The 16,899-nt window shown below is 39.7% G+C and overlaps 1 protein-coding gene across 3 annotated transcripts in view; it reads right to left on the bottom strand.

Moving 5' to 3' along the window:
• Positions 1–10,756: 10,756 nt before the first annotated feature.
• The window catches only part of tmem117 (transmembrane protein 117), a 68,701-nt gene continuing 62,558 nt past the window's right edge, over positions 10,757–16,899 (bottom strand). For all 3 annotated transcript variants that reach the window (XM_078167746.1, XM_033633953.2, XM_033633954.2), the window contains 2 exons: positions 15,212–15,341; positions 10,757–12,259 (listed from right to left, as the gene is read on the bottom strand). In XM_078167746.1, the coding sequence (XP_078023872.1) occupies positions 11,598–12,259; positions 15,212–15,341 (792 nt within the window). In that variant the 3' untranslated portion in view covers positions 10,757–11,597. The remainder of the gene's footprint in view (positions 12,260–15,211; positions 15,342–16,899) is intronic.

The raw sequence follows: 16,899 nt of genomic DNA on the forward strand, positions 1-16,899 counted from the left end.
TCCCCATTCAAGTTAGAAGAGCGCTAAACCAGAAGTTGCCAGCTCAACTGGCCAAGTCTCTAATGCGCTTGCTCTATGGGCCCAACGATGAGGAAAATCCTAGTAATTTTATGCCATGGAAGTTGATCGTTTTTGGCTTTGTGCACCACTGAGCAACTGTCATAGGAATAAATGGGGCCCCACCTCCAACACATATCCAGTTCTCTTTATACATTATTGTTCTATACATAGGCACAGTGGTGCTTTGAGCTAAATGCTAATATGCTCACGATGACAGTGCTATCATGCTTAGCTTAGCAGGGAAAGTGTTGTCTTATGCTGTGTCTCAAATGGCATACTTCTGTACTTACACTTAATATTTTGAGTGCATAAGTGCGTTCACACTGAGAAGTATGGAAAAATTCAGTGCACTATGAGTACCCAGATGGTGCACTCAAAACGGTCAAGAAGTTGAGTGTGGAACTATGGACACTTCTCGTCCTCAATGGTCGCCATCTTGGCTACATAGCGGAAGAGGAGGGGCCACTTTTCAAACTGGAAATAGCGGCCAAGGACTGTGCGACCGTGAACGCCGCTGCATTGTACAAATACATGTGTTTTTTGCACTAAGCACCACTATGCTGTTGTCAGGTATAAGCCAGCAGTATGTTTATTGGGTTAATTTAGCGGTCTGTCATGATTTGGTATGGCGAACTATAATGCGAATTTGCGGTCGTCATTTCCGGTAAGTGCACAACGGCCATGTTTGGTTTGAGGCAACACTACCCTGTCGAAATTTGCGCACTATGCCAATGAGTACATAGTGCACATAGTATACTACATATAAATGTACTAACGGAAGTATGTGATTTGAGACACAGCATTAGTTTTGCACATTAGCTTGCTAATTATCACTACACACGACTGAGGCTTGTTAGTGTAAGGTTTACAAGTTAATGTGTTGAATAATTTGCTAAAATACATATAGTGTTTGTACAGTTAACTATTTACACATTTATGTTTACAGTTATTATTTACATGTCAAAATATTCGCAGCAGCATTGTTAAAAACCATTAAATAATTTGCTACATCTGCCTCAATAATTCTCACACACAGTTACCTCAGTCTTAGTCCTTCTGGCTTCTCATTGGTTGGTTATGAGACATGTGACCTATAACAAGGAAGTGTAACCAGGAAATGTGAAGCTGCAGAAGTGTGGAGAAGAGGCTTTGGTTTTATTTGTCTGATTTGAAGGTTTATTCTGCTAACAGAATACATGTTGTGTGACTAATGGTGCCCTTGAAAAAAAAAAAAAATCTGTCCTAAGGCCACAGTGGCCTTGATGCCCCGCCCGCACTGCACACTCCAACCCCCGCCCGGGGGGGGGGGGGGTTGGAGCCTGAAGCGCTCGGACGGGCTGTAATGATAGTTTGACACCAATCTATCACCGGCCTCCTGTGATGTCTGTGATGTCAGGAGGAAAATTTATATTCCAGTGAGATATTATTGGGTTTTAAATAGTGACTTTGTTGGTGTAAACATGGCTGTTGCTGCCATGGACTATAAAACTATATCCTGTGTAGCTGACCTATAAGGAAAGCATCAGGAGGTGAAGTGTGTGCACGTGTGTGTGTGAGAGATAGTGTTGTTAGATACTGTTAATGTCACTTATTATGCTTCTGTGCATTGACAGCTCTTTTTTAGTCTGTTTCTGCATCATGTTGAGGAGGGCCATGCCTGTATATATATAAATATATATATATGTATGCAAAAAAAAAGTGGATCGGTTGCTTGCTGCTAAAAATGTGGCCCATCAACATTATCTGGTTTTGAAATGTGGCCCAGTTGAAATAGTAATTGAATAGCCCTGCTGTAGTTTGTTTGTTTGTTAGCTATCTAACAACACATCAGAAACAGGCTAACTGTAAGCCATTCTTGTTCAGTGAATCAGTTTATCATGTACACTCAAAAAATATTTAAGCCTAATATTTAAGATTGTTTGCTTATAAATACATAAACCTGGTTGTTCTATATTTAAAACACATTGGGTTTATTAGTGCTATGAAATAAATCACATTATTACTTATTATACTTATTATCATTACTTGAGCTTGTTTTATTTATTAATTTCACAGATAGTTATACATCGTTAGTCCTTAAATTCATTATGACATTATGAACGTGGACTTAAAATCATTGTTTTATTTTATGGCCTTGCTGCCCTGGCTTTTAGCCTTTGTGCCCTCAAAAAATTGACAACACGAAAGACCAAGTGGCCTTGCCCCTAAAATGATGAAATTCCAGGCCTGCTACTGTATATTAACATTGAACTGTTTTAATAATTGCAGTATTAAGCATCACTGCTGGTCAGTGAGATGTGAGGATTCTTAAAATAACATCTGTAAAGATGTGAAGTCCTGACTATATCTGACTGATCTTTAATTTATTTAAGATGTTTGTTTTTTTGTGGAAATATTAATCTATCATAATTAAAAAAGTTGGAGACTGAGATCAAACTGATATATAATTCTGACAATATTTTAATAAATCAACATCGTATCAGACAGGATGTGAGTGTTTCTGTGACTTCCTGTATGGACTGAAGGGTGCTGGAAACTGTCAGGAAACTGTCCGACTTAACTGCAGCTTTTTGTCACTGTCCCCTGCTGCAGGTGCCTGATCTCGTCTACTTTCCAGGCGAGGTGCAGTTCATCTCGAATGAGCCTAATTGTAAAGTGCTGCTTAAGAAGATATCAGTCTCCATCTTGCTGTGTACTCTCAACAAGAGTGATCCAACTACCACACATCGAACCCTCATGTTACCTTAGGGATGGGGGGCTTGTGCCATCCAGGAACATTAACCATGATTAAACTAGCTAATTTACAAAAAGGCAGTGTACGAACTTCTACATGGCAAAATGAGCACTTCGATTTTTTTGCGTGTCATTCCACACAAAACCACAAGTGTCAACCTCAAGTTGGTGCTAGAGTAAATGTCAGGGGATTTTAGGGAATTCAATAGTTGTTGGGATACCAACAATCTATCTCCGGCGCCACACCTCTTGCATTTTCTGCAGCAGAGCAATTTTTTCCTTATTTCCCAACTTGTTAATCATCTCACGACTCCTCAGATTTATACGACAACCCCTTGGAGATGCTCCAACCCTGGTTTGAGAACCACTGCTTTAAACCAATTCTGTCTGTCCACTTCTCTTTCCTGAGACGTTTTCAATCCAATCCATAACTCATTTACACATACACAAGTTCTGTAAGCAAATCCTGCTGGGGAACAAAACACGAAACAAATTTAAATTGTTTCCCATCGGCATAAATCAAAGAGCGGACAGGCCCAGAGCAGGACTCATACTAATCTGAGCCGGGTGTCATGTGTATGCAGGCTACATATTCAAGTGTCCTTGTGAAGATAGTATCATTATTTCTCATATCGCCCATATTAATTGGGTCAGCAGCTGCAAGAAGCTTGACCTGTGCTGTTGCTTGGCAACGATTTCCCAAGCATATAGGAAAAAAACGTAAGCTAGAACTTTTCTCGGTGGGAATTACATAATCAGATCAGCAACCTTCTTCAAAAACATCCTGATATTGTTGAGACTCACAAAGTGGCTGAGAGAAAACAGAGTATGTAACAAATGTATTAATTTATTGGTAACACAAGGTTCAACAGACGTACAATACACTGAGCAGACACCGAAAGGAGATTTTCTCTGCTTTAAAAGAAAAGCACAAACACACAGGGACTGAAGGAAGTGTCAGTTTTGCAACACAATTCAATGAAAAATATTAGCAACAAAGAGGCAAACCCTCACTTTAAACCGAAACACAATACATTACAAACAGATTAGACCCCGTTCAAGTCCAGAGAGGTTCTGCCCTTTGGTGAGACACTAATATCTAATGTCCTCATAGAGCTGTAATGTATAAAAGGATAATTACAGAACCAAGAGCTGCAAACCAATTATGCTAAATAAATTGACCTCTTCACAGAATGGCCTTTGTCAAAAACAAGTGTAGTAGCAAACACCTACGCACTTCATAAGCCTCCAGTGCACACATTCACATTCACACACACACACACGCGCGCACACACACACACACACACACACACACTCACACGCACAACATGCACTATTGAGTATAAAACATCCTTTACAGACACAAAGAGACACCTCTGCCTCCACAATGCACACACACACACACACACACACACACACACACACACACACACACACACACACACACACACACATACACACTCATACACACAGGGAATTCCTGTACGGTTTCTGGAGTGTGCCACCAGAGCAATCATTAAGTTTTACAGTGTTATATATAATCAACTAATGAATTAACACATTGATTACACAAAGGTAATTTTGAATGGTGTAATAATATGACATTAAACACACGTAAGCAGTGTGCCACCTAAAAATTAAATGAAATGCTCCCCACTGAGCAGCATCAGACGCTCAGACTGGGCCAACCCTGCTGATACACAGCAGCTGGCCAGTCAGAGCTCTCTGTGCTGCTGCTTTAGATTCAGCTTTAAGGTACTGTCACACATGAGCAACACTGTCAAATATTCACCTTCCAATCACTTCCTTTCAGTGCAAGCTGAAGAGTTCAACTGTGGTGACCTTTGACCTGCAGAGTTGCAGCCTCAACCAATAGCGAAGGAGTATGCATGGATGAGACACTTATTTTTGCTGTTTCATCGGACAATATTTTAGATATTGGCCTTAAAATACAAACCGTCCAACATAAGAGATGCTGCCTGGCTGTGGTACATAGGAAAAACAAAAATGCACCAATAACATCATATTTTGCGGTATTTATTAGCAAGCTAGCTTTCCGTGCGCGTCACAACCAGGCCTCAAGGAACGAAGCTCAGCCTTGCTTCCAGTGTTTCCCAGTGGCCACTCACGGTATTGCAGTGACAAAATCCACTGTAGCTTAAAAAAGCATTTTTCCCCATTGACCACCATTATATAAGAGACATCTGAAACACTGCTGATAGGACACCTCGAACTGCAAATAAGGTCAATTATGACTGTTTTCATTGTGCATTTTTGATCCATGGAGGTTTCATATCTGTTAAACTTTCCTCAAGCTGAGAAAAAAGATATTAAAAATCTGTGACATCATCACAACTTAAAGTCTATGGGCCGAGCGGGAGAAATACAATCCAACTTGGCATATTCAGTGGGCTGAATACTGCGGAGGTAAACCCAAAAGCCAGTAACTTTTTTTGGTGTATGCACCAGGTAGGTAGTTTTCATTGAAATTAACTAGTTTTACTATATAAAGAATGAAATTTGGCACAGTGGTAGAGGGTCATGGGAGGATGCGAATGAAGCATTATTACATCAATTGGCCAAAGGGAGGCGCTATAGCAAACGATTGAAATTGCAAACTTTGAATGGGCATATCTCATGCCCCGTATGTCGGAGAGACATGAAACTTTGCACAGAGATGCCTCTCCTCATGAGGAACACACACGCCTCAAGAACCCATAACTTCTGGTTATATAGATTTTCCGCCATTTTGAATATTTTGAAAAACACTTAAAATCGATCTCTTCCTAGGAAGTTTGACCGATCTGCATGAAACTCGATGAACATAATCTAGGGACCAATATCTAAAGTTCCCTCTTGGCAAAAGTTGGAAAACTTACTAAAACTGAGCTTCTATATGGCAATGACTTTAACTATCTGCCTTTCAACGTGCTACCTCAACTACTAATGTACAGTTTTAGCCCACTAACTATCCCACTGTTGGCAATGGTACTACTGTACTTTCAATAAAGCAATCGTACTATCAAATTCACAAAAACTCTGTCTGAATACATTGCTCTTCTTAATGGGTTCAGTTGACTATTTAATCTGCAATTTTCTATGACCTGTATCCCAAACACACACCATGAGAAACTGTACGTGGGCAACTGTGCACTCAATGGGTATGGACTAGTTATTATTATATATCTATGGTAACAATCAGCACTGCCCACATTATTGTATTGGCAGCTGATTGACACTCTCCTGAATTCACTCATGTGTGATCATACCCTTAAGAATTCCAATATGTTATTTCCATGGCCCAGAAAAGTTCAATCAATATCTGTGAACATGTGCTACTCTCTCTCAAACTCGTCATGTCATAGTGTATAAAGTCTGGAGCTGCTTCATAGAAAATGAATGGGAGCCTGATTAAGCCTGATTTGGGAACCCCAAATGATCTTTATTCTGTTTATCCCATTGGGTGCTCTCAGTCTCATCTATAACATTTTTCCCAATTCATTTTCTACGGAGCAGCTCCAGACTTAATACCCTATGATATCACACATTTGAGTTGTAGCACTCTAGTTTTTGGATGTGCGAGACAAATTTTTGTGAACATGTCTCAGACCATAGGAATAAAAATATGAATTCTGAAAATGGGCTAATTTTACTTTAAGATGCGCTCACACATCTTAAAGTTATAGAGAGACATCTTTAAATTTGAGCACGTTAAAGCAGCAGAAAAACGAATTATGAGATGCAGGATGTTAGGCAGACACATAAGTAAATGGAATATAAAAAGTCAACTATAAAAGCCTTTTTAAATAAATTTTGACATGTTTTAATTTAATTTATCACTTACAGACAGAATAAAAAAATGTGAATCATTAATTGGTAAATATAATGATCTTTTAATCATCATTATTTTTACTTAAGTATATAAATATATAAATGCCAGCAAATTTAATTAAATGATTTAAAACAGCCTTTTCATCAAATGTATTAATTGATTATAATTAAACACTGCAGAAGTCTTTAACCAATCTGGTGGCACACTCCGGGCTACATTACTCATAATAATGTTGAACAAAACTCACGACTGAGTTGTTAGGGAGGAAAGGATGTGGTTATTTTTGATAGTTCCCTCTTTTTTGGGAAATAATTTTCCAGGACATTATAGTACATTTCAGTCCATTATAATGCAGAGTGATACAAAAACATTTAATATCATTCCATTCTGTCATTTATATATCTCTTTTAGCATATCAACTTATGCAGCAATATTTATTCAAAATACTGAATTATTTGGTATCTTTGGTCAAATTTTATGTACTTACTGAAAAATGCCAAACTCATATGATGCAAGTCAAAGTTAGTATTTGCACTTGACCGAAAAAAAAACCCTGAAGGGCATACTGTTTTGGACCAAAAACTCCAAATATATGTATTTTAAAGAGACTTTGTAGCATAGGAAAATATGTAAAAGGGCAGTGAACAGTTTCAAAGCCAGTGTAAAGATAAATGCTGCAGGTTTTAGTTGCGTTCACACATCAGGGTTTTTTTTTTTTACACTTGGATAATGTTTCAAATAAATAAATAATTTTTCATGCATTTACCATGACTGCAAAACTGCTTTTAAAACTGTTAAGGTTTATCTAGACATAAAGAAGCCCTGAGCTTTGGAGCAGAAGCCTCTCCTGCACTTCAATGGTATGTTTATGCCAAGGGCAAAACCACCTTTCCAACACTGTTGGTATTCAGTCCAGGTGCAGCAGCCACATAAGCAATCATGAGGTGGCTTGTTGGTTAGATATTTGATCTTAGCTGATTGCAATTATTATCTCTGCAACTAATATTAAGTGAGGGGGATATGAACAGGTCATCAAAGTACACTGATGTTCATAATCATGTTGTTTCAACAAGGAGTGAGGGTAAGACTGACGCCACATGAGAATAAATAAAAACGATTAAGTCTTAGGATCAAATGAGGTAACACTTGTCTGTATAAGATGTAAGCATATATAAGACATTAAAGGGACAGTTCACCCCAAAATTCAAAAATACATATATTTCCTCTTACCTGTGGTGCTATTTATCAGTCTAGATTGTTTTGGTGTGAGTTGCAGAGTGTTGGAGATATCGACTGTAGAGATGTCTGCCTTCTCTCCAACATAATGAGACCAGATGGTACTCGGCTTGTGGTACATGACGCACCAAAAAAATACATTTGAAAAACTTAACATCATGTCTCTCTTCAGAAATCATGACCTGGTTACTCAAGATAATCCAATTCAATTCAATTCAATTTTATTTATAAAGCCCAATATCACAAATCACAATTTGCCTCACAGGGCTTTACAGCATATGACATCCCTCTGTCCTTAAGACCCTCACAGCGGATAAGGAAAAACTCCCCAAAAAAAACCCCTTTAACGGGGAAAAAAAACGGTAGAAACCTCAGGAAGAGCAACTGAGGAGGGATCCCTCTTCCAGGACGGACAGACGTGCAATAGATGTCGTACAGAACAGATCAGCATAATAAATTAACAGTAATCCATATGACACAATGAGACAGAGAGAGAGAGAGATGCAGGTAATGACAGTAGCTTACAACAACATTAATGAAAGTAATAATATTATAGTTATAGTTCTGGCTACTGTGGTACAATATGTTGAAAGTATGTATTAATATCTGACAGTATACTTGTGTGACAATAGTCATATGTGTATAATAACAGTAGAAGTATGACTAATGACTAATGATGGCAGCAGCAGCAGGAGGCATCTGGCAGGACCACGGCAGCAGCACAACCACACACGTCACGCTGTCCAGGCACCGCTGCAGTATGAGTTATTCTGAGAGACAGTGGAGCACAAAGGCTCCGGAGAAGAAGCCGAGTTAGTGACATCCAGAATGGCCGAGTTAGCAAGATGCAGTAATAGGATGAGAGTGAGAGAGAGAGAGAGAGAGAGAGAGAGGGAGAGAGAGGGAGCCCGGTGTATTATAGGGGGGTCCTCCGGCAGACTAGGCCTAAGTCAGCCTAACTAGGGGCTGGTACAGGGCAAGCCTGAGCCAGCCCTAACTATAAGCTTTATCAAAGAGGAAAGTCTTAAGTCTAGTCTTAAATGTGGAGACGGTGTCTGCCTCCCGGACCGTAACAGGAAGATGATTCCACAGGAGAGGAGCCTGATAGCTGAAGGCTCTGGTTCCTGATCTGCTTTTGGAGACTTTAGGGACCACGAGTAACCCTGCGTTCTCAGAGCGCAGTGTTCTGGTGGGATAATATGGCACTATGAGCTCTCTAAGATATGACGGAGCTTGACCATTTAGAGCTTTATAAGTTAACAGTAGGATTTTAAATTCAATTCTGGATTTTACAGGGAGCCAGTGCAGAGAAGCTAAAACAGGAGAAATATGATCTCGTTTCTTAGTTCCTGTTAGTACACGAGCTGCTGCATTCTGAATTAGCTGGAGAGTTTTTAAGGACTTACTAGAGCTACCTGATAATAGAGAGTTACAGTAATCCAGCCTTGAGGTAACAAAAGCGTGGACCAATTTTTCTGCATCTTTTCGGGTCAGGATAGGCCTAATTTTCGCAATATTACGCAGATGAAAAAATGCAGTCCGTGAGGTTTGCTTTAAATGAGAATTAAAAGACAAATCTTGATCAAATATTACTCCGAGGTTTCTTACGGTAGTGCTAGAGGCCAGAGCAATGCCATCTGGAGAAACTATGTCATCAGATAAAGAGTCTCTGAGTTGTTTGGGGCCAAGAACAATAACTTCAGTTTTGTCTGAATTTAACATCAGGAAATTGGTGCTCATCCAATTTTTTATGTCTTTAAGGCAGTTATGGAGTTTAGTTAATTGATTACTTTCTTCAGGCTTCATCGATAAATACAACTGTGTATCATCCGCATAACAATGGAAATTTATAGAGTGATTTCTAATGATGTTACCTAAAGGAAGCATATATAGAGTAAATAGGATTGGTCCGAGCACAGAACCTTGCGGAACTCCAAAACAAACTTTGGTACGTAAGGATGATTCATTACGAACGTCAACAAATTGAAAACGATCAGATAAATAAGATTTAAACCAGCTTAGTGCTGAACCTTTTAGGCCAATTAAGTGATCCAGTCTCTGCAGTAGAATTTGATGGTCAATTGTGTCAAACGCCGCACTAAGATCTAATAAAACAAGAACAGAGACGAGTCCTTTGTCTGAAGCAATCAGAAGGTCATTTGTAATTTTAACTAGAGCTGTCTCAGTGCTATGATGCACTCTAAATCCTGACTGAAATTCCTCAAATAAATTATTATCCTGGAGAAAATCACACAGCTGGTCTGCGACTACTTTCTCAAGGATCTTTGACATAAAGGGAAGATTAGATATTGGTCTATAATTAGATATTGGTCTATAATATATCCACAGACCTTGTTGTGAGCAGTTTCATGTAGGAACTACAGCTGTAAACCATATCACTGCGCAGAAGGAAACATTCATCTACTGCTAGCTCACCTAGCACCACTGAACTAGAAGATGACGTTAATGTTAACATGTCGCGCAATCTTGAGCATAAGCCTCTCGTCCATGGGTAGATGCACACCTCCTTTTGCGCAGTGATACTATTGGAGGGTATAGTTTGGTAGAGAGAAAATACTTCCTGTATGAAACTGCTCAAAACAAGGTCTGTGGATTCTCTTGAGGAACTGGGTCGTGATTTCTAGAACACAGACATTGCTATTGAGTTTTTCACATATATTTTTTTGGCGCTTTGAGCACCACAAGCTGAGTGACATCAAGTTCCATTATATTGGAGAGAAGGCAGACATCTGTATGGCCGATGTCTCCAACACTCAGCAACTGACACCAAAACAGTGTAAATGGATAAATAGCAGGAGTAGGGGAAAATAAACATAACATAGTACAGCAATATTTTTGTGTGGCAATACCTTATCGATGCACAGACGCAAGGTATTAATTTTTGTAGTTATATTTATTATAAATATTACAAATACAAATTAAACTTTTGGTAGCTTGCTAGAGCAATAAATTAAATTTCTTTTTCAGTCCAGTATATACAGTTTGCTGCAAAAGACTGAAGTGAGATGAGAAAAACATAAATTTCATCTTATTAGATCAAACAGATGCTGACATAGTTTTCCTTTGCAGACATAATTAGCACTTTAAAAAAAGTTAATAAATTGCAGGTACAAGGAAAAATAAGTATTTTTGATTTGGGGTGAATTGTCCCTTTAATATAGCAAACTGTAACTAGGACATCTTCCATTTTGTTGCCTATAGTAGCAGTATAGACTGAACAGGATTCTGTCTGTATTTAAAGATATGAAATATCAAGGCACTAGTGTAGCTGTAACACTGGTGTGATCCACCTGACTGCAGTGTCACGACTGTACAAATACTCCTCTGATATAGGCACCAAAATAGTTTCCCGTGACAAAATTGAATTATGAAAATGCAAAATCCGAGTGAGCACCATGTCAGTGTAGCGTTTGCATTTTGTGTCAAAAGACGTTTGTTATCAGAATCGGTGCTGTATTAGAGGCTTTTTAAAAAGATCGTTTTACAAAAATATATTCAAACAAACGCCACTGCAGTCGCCATCAGGACTGTCTCCAGTGATCTTGTAACATCACTTTGTCCTTCTCCTGAAGAAGCAGTTGTGGTCAACTCCTGTTGCAGCTTGGCTTTATCTGAAGAAAAGCAACGGTTGAAGTGCTTGACGAACTGCATCTTAAGCTCTCCTTTTCAACCTGTCCTGCAGTCACAGACTTCAAAGTGTCAGGAGTTCATAAGGTCACGGAGAGAGCTTGTGGACATCAAAAGAGACTGCTGGTTCCTCCTGCTCTACGCTGTCAATCACAATGCTCGGATGTGTCTCTTGGGTTTCCATAGAAATAGTCGAGTTCGTAGAGGGCGTCGCTCCAAAGTGTGGCCCGTCCACTGAGAGAAGCATGGGCGTCCCTGCTCGTTTCAGGCTGTCACTCATGGTAACATGCACCTCCTCTGGTGTCACGCCCATCTCCTTGCTGTACTCCGACGGCGACTTCCTCTTTATCCTCTCATACGTCTTGTCTTGGTTTTCCGTGAAGGTCTCGCTGTCCTGAAATCGCCCAAACAACCAGATGAAGAACCCGAAGAGTACAAACGCCGCCAGGCTCGGGATGAAAGCCAGGCACTTGACGTCCAGGCTGGCGCCAGTGTAGCGGCTGTGGAGGAACATGTCCCGCTGCACGTAGGTGACGTTGCTGTTGGGATCGATGTTGGTGGAGCGCCACTCATAGGTGAGAGTGCTGTGGTTGAAGAAGCTGAGCGTTTCTGGCTCCTCTACTGTGAAGATCTTCTCGCCGGGCCCGACGTACTGGCCGTACTCATAGGGCTTGTAGAAGATCTGGTTCTTCCACATGTTCAGGTCCAAAATCAGCACGAGGAAGATGATACCGTAGTTGAACCACTTACCTGTAACGAGACACGTGACTTCTGTTAGATCACAAACAAGGCTATCTTTGACAGATAAGCAAGGAATAAACATGCACACACTGTACAGATAATTTAGCAGACAGGCAGATTGATGTACAGCACAAACCTACTCCAAACAAGATTTAGAGGGCAGAGTCAGACAGATAGATATGCTGTCACCTTCATTTATCAGGAATCCCTCCCCCTCTGCATATAGCTCATGCTCTGAGACACAGATCCATTTGTAGGTGCTACTTCCTCAACAGTATCTTCTAACGAGATCACTACATTACCATGAGACAGCCATCTCCTCAGGTTGACTGATAGCAGGCAGATGTCTCCCCGGGTATACGTGACACCTCTCCCTTCCTCTCCCCGAGATATGCTGTTAATAAGCTTTTAGTTAAACCAATCACGTCGTGCCGGAGCCATTTCCATAATGCTTAATGGATATGCAATGCATTAGGGTTAACAACCTTTCGCGAATCACTGAGCGTTTGAACAGCTTAACATTTAGCACAGGAACATTGGTTTTGCCTTCTCTTTATGAGTCGCCGTGTGCACGCGGCGGAACAAAATGGAGAAACCGGATGGGACGGTTTCGAATGGGGAAATACGCTCGCTTTGCTGTTAACATTGAGACATGGAGACGTGAAAGAAGATGAGAGATGCTTCTCGCACGGCAGGGAGGGACACGAGGAACGGGAGACACAGGCGCAGCGGTGGAGCCACCTGTGTGCCACATCAGCTACACATGTATTATAAATGGCTGCTGTGGTTGAACCATCAAACTGTCTCCCACATGGAGGAAAAATGGAAAACTGGAGCAGGGAGAGAACGTTTTGTGTTTGCTACACAATTGAGAAATAGGCCAAAGTAGAAGTATGTCGCCCAGGTGGACATTTTGATTTCTTTCTGCTGTTTAATCGGTTTATGAATATGGTTGTTATTTGACTCATCCTGCCAGCTGTGGTGCCCACAGACCCCAGAGGGAAACTTTTTGTCATATCTCACAGGTGCTTGAGGGTTAAGCTAAGAGCACTCAGTTCAGGTCAGTCATTTTGAAGGAGACAGACAAAGATGGAGCAGACAGATTTCCTCGTGCAGTGCTCTTTCTAAGGTTAGATGAAGTTCAAAGTCAGAAAGATTACAGATTACACAGTGTCATAATAAAATGTTTAAGGACTATCAAATTCAATTGATTAATTCAAAGCTGCTGTGGACGTCCAACACTCAGCTGGAAAATCTACTTGAAAAAGGTGCTGCCTTTTTTTCAGATATACAGAGAGGAAGGTAGCAAATGTTTGCTCCTCCTGTCACATGTCAGTGTGCCATGAGCATGGGTCGATTATGAGACAATGGGCCCCTGGGCAAAGGTCTCCACCGCCTCTCCTACATAGGAGCAAGACACACAGACTTTGTGATGGTTTTGCATCTTTCTGTTGTTATTTTGGGCCTAGTTGTCGTCATTTTGTGTCTCTGTGTGGTTTGTTGTTGTTTTTTGGAGTCGTTAAGGTCTATTTGAGGTAATTCAGTGTTTTATTGAGGTAATTTTGTATATTTATTGATTGTTTTGTGTCACTTTGTGCTTGTTTTGCCCATTTTTGTACTAATTTTGAGTTTCTCTGCAGTAACTTTGCATCTCTTTATGTTTTTTTGTGTCTCTCTGATGTCATTTTATGTCACGTAGCTGTTTTGTCCATTTTTGTGGTTGCTTTGTGTCTTATTGAGGTCATTTTGTGTATTTTTTTGGTTGCTTTGTGTCTCTTTGTAATTGTTTTGTGTCACCTTGTGCTTGTTTTGTCCATTTTTGTAGCTATTTTGACTTGCTTGCATCTCCTTATGGTCTTTTTATGTCTCTGTGAAGTAATTTTGTGTCCTGTTGAGGTAATGTTGTGTAATTTGTGTTTTTTTTGTGTGTCTTTGTGGTCGTTCTGCCTATTTTTTTGTTTACTTTGAGTTTCTTTGCAGTTACTTTGGATCTCTTTATGGTCTTTTTGTGCGTCTTTGTAGTCATTTGGTGTAATTTGCGGTTACTTTTGTCTCTTTGAGGTAGTTTGTGTCTTTTTGAGGTAATTTTGTGCATTTTTTGGTTGCTTTGTGTCTCTTTGTCATTGTTTTGTGTCACTTTGTGCTTGTTTTGCCCATTTCTGTACTTTTTTTAGTTTCTCTACAGTTACACTGCATCTCTTTATGATCTTTTTGTGTTTCTTTGTAGTTGTTTTGTCCATTTTTGTGGTTGCTTTGTGTCTCTTTAAGGTAGTTTTGTGTCTTATTGAGGTAATTTTGTGTAATTTTAGTTGTTTTGCCCATTTTGGGAGTAATATTGAGTTTCTTACTGATTAATACTGATTAAAAAGTCTAAATTTGAATTGCATTTACTCAGCTTTTATTTTTACAGGAAGAACTGTAAAAACTTCTGAGACCAAAGTCTTTTGTCTTGAAGGAAAAAGAAGTTTGAATGACTGTGAGCTTATTTCAGTTATTATTTTATATGGGGGTCAAAATGATGCTTCACCATGGAAACATAATGCAATTTGTTTTACTTGAAATGAATGAAAAGTGAATGGCACCAGAATAAAAGGATGGTAAATAACCTTTTAAGTACTAATGTGTTTTTGTACTTAGGATCAAAGCTGCAGTTTGTTTTTAAGAAAAGCATACATTTTCATGAATGTAAATTAATTGTAACTTTCCTAAAATAGCAATAGTAATTTGTTTTATCCCTTCAAATAACATTAACTGTATAAATAATATTGTTTAGAGAAGAAATAAATCAACATTTTGCTATGATGGTTGTTTCCCCGTTCAGTAGTCCTGTTACAGTAAAAATGTTGGTAGGATGAGGGTTAAGAACAATTTAGTAAGGCTACAGACACACACGCTCATTGACACAACAATGAGATGACCCTGTTCTTTGTATGCAGCAGCTGTGCTAGTGTCAGCCTGTACCTGTGATATGAATGTGGTACTCCTCTTTAAAGATGCTCTTGCAGACAGGAAGCTTGACCTTCACATGCGTTGTTGACATTCCTGGTAGATTCATATCCAGGTCACCCATGAAGTGAGGGAATTCCCAGTCCTGAAATACACAAACACACACACACACACACACACACACAGGCAGATAAATGTATCTTGTGATAACGTAGCCTTGGCTGTACAAAACTCGACACATTTGAACCACATTTGTGTGACAAGCGTCAGCCACGTAAGGTGCTTCACCGGGTGTTGAGCACTGAACTTACTCGTACTAGCTGATATTAAGTCTCTGTGGAGTCTCTTCATGCACTGACTGGAGGTCAAACATGGTGCCAGCTGCAGTAGGCTGGAGACTACACTGTGTGTTTACAGGCTTCTGCTGTGTACTAATGTGCATTGGGATTTCAGGATGTCAAAACACATCAACAGGCACCCCAAACTGACATTTAGAAGCTGCCCATGCCCTGTGGTGTCACTTTGCTCTTTTCGCTAGTGTGTGGTTAGAGTTGGTGGCTTGTAACAGTCACTACAAAAAGTTTTGAAGAGCACACACATCCAGATGATAAAAAAGGAGGTGCTGGACAAGAAATCATACATTTCTGTTTACCCTGCATCTCTCTCTTTCTCACTTTCTGTCTCTGTCTCTCTTTATGTATCATTTTGTCATATGGATCACTGTACATTTACTAGAAGAGAGATCCCTTCTTAGTTGCACTTCCTGAGGTTTCTACGTTATTTTTTTTTGGGGAGTTTTTCCTTATCCGCTGTGAGGGTCCAAGGACAGAGCGATGTCATATGCTGTAAAGCCCTGTGAGGCAAATTGTGATTTGTGATACTGGGCTTTATAAATGAATTGAATTGAACATGGGACAAAAAATAGAGACTGCACACTAGACTCAGCTCCCGTAAGTATTTAATTAAATGACCAATGAGGTGAGGTGAAGTCTCAAGCTACAAACTCTTCATCAGACATCAGACGGAGGAGCGTGTAGCTCAAAACGTAACCTCCAGTTGCAGTCCCTACTCTTCATGAGGTCCACAGGACAGAGACATTTCTTAAAATGTCTCTGTCCTGTGACCATGCACCAACCATGTATCTCCACAACGTCAACTTTTCATGAGCTGAGAAAACATCACTATGATCAGCTTTGTTTTTTTTTTTCAGTATATTCAATAAATGTTTTAAATTTTTTATTGAGCTTAAAGGGACAGACCCCAAAATCAAAAATATGTATTTTTCCTCTTACCTTTAGTGTTGGAGATATGAAGTGTAGAGACATCTGCCTTCTCTAAAATATAATGACACCAAATTAAAAAAAAAAAAAAATCTGAAAACTTCGTCTTAACTATTTTTTTTCTACTGAACTACACCCACTAACTGTATCGGAGCACAGAAGCAAGCATGCATCTACTATTAGCTCACCTAGCACCACTGAGCTAGCTAACATTACAGTTCACCTGAGGACGACGCCATTAATGTTTACATCTTGGGCTGCCATAAGCACAAGCCTTTCGTTGCTGAGAAGATGCACGCTACCTTCTGCACAGTGACATAGTTGGTGGGTGTAGTTCGGTAGAAAGAAAATAGTTCCTACATGAAACTGCTCACAACATCAGGTCTGTGGATTATCATGATTTCATGAAAGAGACATTGCTCT

The sequence above is a fragment of the Epinephelus lanceolatus genome, chromosome 5 (assembly GCF_041903045.1).
Source record: "Epinephelus lanceolatus isolate andai-2023 chromosome 5, ASM4190304v1, whole genome shotgun sequence".
Taxonomy (NCBI): Eukaryota; Metazoa; Chordata; class Actinopteri; order Perciformes; family Serranidae; genus Epinephelus; species Epinephelus lanceolatus.